The sequence below is a fragment of the Fukomys damarensis genome, unplaced genomic scaffold, assembly GCF_012274545.1.
Source record: "Fukomys damarensis isolate Sample0158 unplaced genomic scaffold, DMR_v1.0_HiC HiC_scaffold_11, whole genome shotgun sequence".
Classification (NCBI taxonomy): Eukaryota; Metazoa; Chordata; class Mammalia; order Rodentia; family Bathyergidae; genus Fukomys; species Fukomys damarensis.
In genome coordinates this window covers 8,392,758-8,398,101 of record NW_022900923.1, presented here as the reverse complement: position 1 = coordinate 8,398,101, position 5,344 = coordinate 8,392,758, and the positions used below count along the sequence as shown (strand labels likewise).

The 5,344-nt window shown below is 50.4% G+C and overlaps 1 protein-coding gene across 1 annotated transcript in view; it reads left to right on the top strand.

The window, feature by feature from the left end:
* Nucleotides 1-2,009: 2,009 nt before the first annotated feature.
* Nucleotides 2,010-5,344, top strand: part of Nenf (neudesin neurotrophic factor) — a 10,443-nt gene continuing 7,108 nt past the window's right edge. Inside the window, exon 1 of the mRNA XM_010642681.2 lies at nt 2,010-2,034. Within this exon, the coding sequence (XP_010640983.1) occupies nt 2,010-2,034 (25 nt within the window). The remainder of the gene's footprint in view (nt 2,035-5,344) is intronic.

Below are 5,344 nucleotides of genomic sequence, written 5' to 3'. Positions count from 1 at the left end.
GGCTGCGCGCGGCGCATGCGCACCACTCCTGCCGCCACTAGGCCGCGCAGGGGTCACCGGGCAATGTAGTTCCGAGCGGGGCACGAAGCCGGCCAGAGAGGCACGTGCCCGCTCCTGGCTCACTTCCTCTCTTTGTTGCTGGGGGATGAATAGAGAAAATGAATGTAAAGTAGAACCAGCAGACCAGGCCAGATGAGTAGGAGCCCCTAATCTGTAAGTGCAAGAGGAAACTTGCTTGGCCCAGCAGTTTATAACAGTGGATCAATGTCTGGAAAGAATTTTCAGTGTGTCCCAGGATGCTCTTGATCCTGCAAGGATCCCTGTAAAAGGGGACCGTTTTTCTCCTGATGGTACAAAAAAGGAAACTGAGGCACCTTGTTTAATAAAGAAAGGAAGGGAGGAGAGTGGTGATCAAAGTGAATATTATTTGGTCCAGGAATATTTTTTTACTGTCCACAGACAGAATCCATCGCTCGCTGTTCAGGTGAACCCCTGCAGTCCTGTGCTTGTCCTGGCTGTGCAGGTCTTGCAATACCCAGAGCCCTGCTAACCTCTGCCTGCTTCACAGGGCCTTTGGACTCATGATAAATGGCTCGGGCACTGAACCCCAAGGGCACTGCTCAACCACGGTAGAAGCCTACAGCTCTAAAAATGAGGGAGATTTGGGTGTGGGCCCTGTGGTACTGTGAAGCTGAGGACCACACCTTCCTCTTTTTCCATTGCCTGAACCCCTTGTCTGGGTGGCACCCTGGGCGACTCAGCGGTGAGGCCCATAAGGGGCTGCTTATTATGCCTGGTGAATGCTGCTCTGTGACCAGGGCAGCTGTGGCTCTGCAAACCCCTCCACTCTCTACTCAGCCACTGGCCTCTTCCCTCCTTTGCCCAAGCACTGGAGCACGGGAGCACTGGTCACATCACAGCCCCCAGACCTCCTGGTCTGAGCAGTGGGAGGTCTGTCCCTCTCCATCCAGGCCCACTCCCCTGACATCCGTTAAATGGGGCAGCATGTAACACATCGGAGGCACTCCACGTGTTTGGTAAGTTTATGAATGGAACACTTATTCCAGCTGAGTTGCTTGCCAAAATAAAAATACAACAAGCAACAAATTAAATGTCTTACTGTATTAATACAAGAGTGGTTGATAGCATTTTCCATATAATCATAGAATTTTAGAGCTGGAAGGAACCTATTCCAGCCCTATCATTTCTCACTATTCCTTGTTGCTGTGACCAGATTGGACATGATGGGCCCCCACCATCAAAGGAGAATACAACATTCAACTTGGTTTAACAAATACCACGTGCCAAGCACTGGGATACAGGAATGAATGAGCTACCTCAACATCTTTGCTCTGGGGGCTCTTCCGTGCTAGTGTGGACAGGCCAGCCATAAACATGGAAACATGTTTTCAGTTGTCTCGTTCCCTCATGAGCACACACCTGTCGGGCTTGAACCCGCTCTCCAGAGCTTGTCAAGGTCGAAACCTCCCTGTGTCAAATCAGATGCCTGTTCCTCTATGTTCCTCTTCTTTGACTTACCAGCTGTTTGGACTGGGCCCAGCCTCCATCCCTGGGAGGCACTTTTGTCCCCTGGCCTCCCTCACCTTTAGCGCTCTATGCTCCATCGTCCTGCCTGGCTTGCTGCTCCTTCTCACTCTGCTGGCTGATGTCTCCTCACCTAGCTCTCCAGAGTGGCCTCTCCAAAGCTATGTCTTCCATCTCCTTCCCATTTTCTCTCAAGCAGCTCAGGGCCTGAATTTCCATCTGTTCCCTCGAGTCCTGTTAATGGGTTGAATGATGCTCCCCAACAAAATCCGTTGAAATCCTAGTTTAATTGCTCAGAATATGACCTTACTTGGAAATGGGGTCATTACAGATGTAAATTATTAAGATGAGGTCATACTGGAGCAAGGTGGTCCCTTAACCCAACGTGAGTCCTTATAAAAAGATGGACGATGATATAAAGGCAGACACATCGGGAGATTTCCATGTGATGACAGAAGCCGAGAATGGAGCGATGCAGGTGTAAGCAAGGTACCTCCAGGGGCCAAGCTCCATCCCTTGGCCAAGCAAGAGGCACCTCCCAGAGATTGCCAGTCACCACCAGAAGCTACCAAGGGTCAAGGAAGGAGTCCACCCGGATCTCCTGGGGTTTACGGCCCTGTAACATCTTGACGTCACGTGTCCAGCCTTCAGCGTTTTTGAGAGACTCAGTTTCTGCTGTTTTCAGCCATCCAATGTGAAGCCCTTTGGTGGAGCAGCCCAGAGAAACTAACACAATTCCCTAGTGTATGCAAACTCATTCCCAGCCTGCAGCTCACCGCTGAGGCCCAGGCTCCCATGCCTGGGTTACTGTAGCCCAACGTGTCCACCTGGAAGCTGCTGGGCGCAGCTACTGAGGCACAGACCCACAGCCAAGCTTCCTGGTCCTCGGTTGTGGCTCTGACACTTACAGACTTTTTGTCATCTTCGAGAATTTATTCAATCTTCCTGTGCCTCCATTATCTCATTCAAAATAATGAGAACATAGCTACTTATTCTCGGAGCTCTGCGAGGATTAAATGAGTTATTGGATATGAAGCCTAGAATATCACCCAGCACATGTAAGCAGTAGGTTAGTGTTTGTGGTTATTGTCATGTTCAGAACGGAACCTGGGGATCTTCCTACCCTGAATCTGCTCCTCTCACGGCCTGTCTCAGGGTATTAAACGCTATCTTCTCATGGGCTCTGGCTGAAACTCTCAGCGTCATCTCAGCTCCCTTTCTTGTATGGTCCACATCTAAATCATCAAAGCCTCTTGGCTCTACACATGTACTCAGAATCTGAGCACTTTTCACCACCTCTACCACTAGTGCTCTCGGGTAAGCCAAGCAGAACTTCTCTTCAGTTATTTTCCATAGGCTCCAAGCAGGGCTGTCTGTTCTACTCCTGCCAACCTGTAGGCTTTTCCTGCCACAGCAGGAAAAATGTATTAACAGTATTCTAGGGCTTCTAGCCTATATCTCCAAATCTTTCCAAACTCTTCTTACAAAAAAGTTCCAAAGGCTTTTGGGCCACATGATCAGGTACAGTCATGCAATGGCTTCACTCCTGGTACCAATTCTCTTTATTAGTGAGGCTTCTCATCGCTGGGACAAAATCCCTGACACCCACAACTTGAAGGAAGAGAGGTTTGTTTTGACTCAGTTTCGGTCGGTTCAGTCCATGGTTGGGAGGCTCCAAGGCACAGATGGAATGGTGAAAGGACACGGGAAAGAGGCGAGTCAGGGTCAAGTATACGCCCTTTCGGGTCATGCCCCACGTGACCTGCTTCTTCTGACCAGGTTCCACTTCCAAACAGCATCGTCAGCTACGAACTCATCAGTGGGTCAGTAGAGCACCCCAGACATCCCATCACCCTCCAAAATCCCCCACCTCTGCACAGGAGACTTTTGGGCAACATTTTAGCCCTAAACCATAATGTGCCTCCTCTGGATAACCTCTTAAGGCGGGCAACTCCGTCCGCAGTACATCCCTCCACTCTGCTCTATTTTCCTCCTCGACACACACCATCTTCTGCCCGATTTCTCTTTGGCCTCCCATCACTAGAATAGACACTCCGAGAGGACAGGCCTTTGGCATTCTGCTCACTGCTGCATCCCAGGGCCTCTGATAGTGCTTTGCTTCACTAGTGATTCCAACTATTGTGAACTACAGAAATGAACGAAACAGCTTTGCATAGCAACAAGAGCTTGAAGGAAAATGCGCAAGTATGTGATAGGGATTGATAAAGGCGCTACAAGAGAGATGTATTAATTTATCTGAGGAACATTAAGAGAGGCCTCATGAAGAGAGAGAGAGGGAGGAAGGAGAGGAAATAGGGAAAGAGGCCTCACTTGGGGTTACTTTTGAGTGAGACCCAAATGAGAAAAAGCCAGGACATATAGTCCTAGACCCCAGCAGAGGGCCTGGGCACGGTGGAAAGGCCCAGGCTGGAGCACAAGCAGAGGGCAAGGTGGCCAAAGACCACAGTCAGGGAGGCACGTGGGCCCAGAACCTGGTGGCTGGGCTGTGCTGCTCCTGGGCCTGTTTGCTCCCAGACCCAGCCTTCCTGAGCTCTGCTAGTTCAGTGAAGAGGAAGTGTGTGGCAGTCCAGCCATGGCCCTCTTGGCTTTGACATTTGTGAGGGAACTTCTTCCTCTACGCTCAAGGCATTGATACGATATATGTAGCATTTGTTACTTTTCTAGGACTCTGCTTGTTAAACTTGTTTTTTGACCCTGCAATGGGAGAAACTCAAAGAGACAGCCACAGATCTGATGTTCTTTGTAAAGAGTCAGAAAATCCGGTCTTTGCATAAGATAAAAACAATTGCTTGGTGTTTTCTGTTGTTGTGTGCCTTTAAAAGCTTCCTGTTGATGTGAGCCTATAAAAGGAGCTATTCTGTGAACTAAATCAGACTTCTCTTGGTCTCCACTTAGGCTTGAGTGGTCTTTCCTTTCTTAACCCTCAAGGTCTCACTCCCCAACTCAGGCATCTTCCTGATATGACAGCTGGGCCATCACAGAATGTGCGGGCAGAGGGAAGCAGAAACCAAGGCTATTCCTGAGTCCTCCCTGCCTAACCCCAGCCCTGCACACAAAGGCTTCCTCGGGTGATCCACTTCCTCCCCCCACTGGCAGGATGGTGGCTTCCTCTGGTCACTCTCCTGTGGGCTGCCTGGGGATTGTGGCCTCAGCTCCTCCACCACCTCTGTCATAGCCAGTCTGCTTTACTCAGAGTAGTTTCTGTCTTTCCCCCCAGGAGACTTACTGATTCCAAGAGCTCTGAAAAAGTAAATGTGGGGGCAGAGGTGGAGGAACTGAAGGGCTCCTGAACATGCTATTCACTTACAGGTTCATGAGCAGGGGGGATCGTGATCGGCGGAAATGACAGAAGATCTTCTGGCTTTAAGAGGGTCCTGCCACAGAGAACTGAAGAAAGAAAAAGGCTGCACACTGCCTGAGGCAGAGGACATGTCAAGGAACAAGGCGCCACAGGGAGGCCAAGGTATTCTACTGGGTCCTGTGACAAGCCCCCTTGTACGAGGAGGTCCTCAAAGCACATTTATTTTCTAAATAAATGAATGAGCTTAGACTTGCAGAACTGTTAGCTATTATTATTTGGGGGAGCTATTTTTGTGTGCTGCCCTATCCTTTGTTAAAATCTCAATGGGGTGGGATCTTAGTTTCCAGCCCCTGCGCTATCACGCACCGACCCAGTGCAGGCCCGACCTGGCCCAGCGCTGACTTTGAGCCCAGGCCTGGGCAGGAGGCGGAGTTGCTGGCCGCCCGCCCCTGAGCCTTGCCGGGAGGAGCCCGAGCC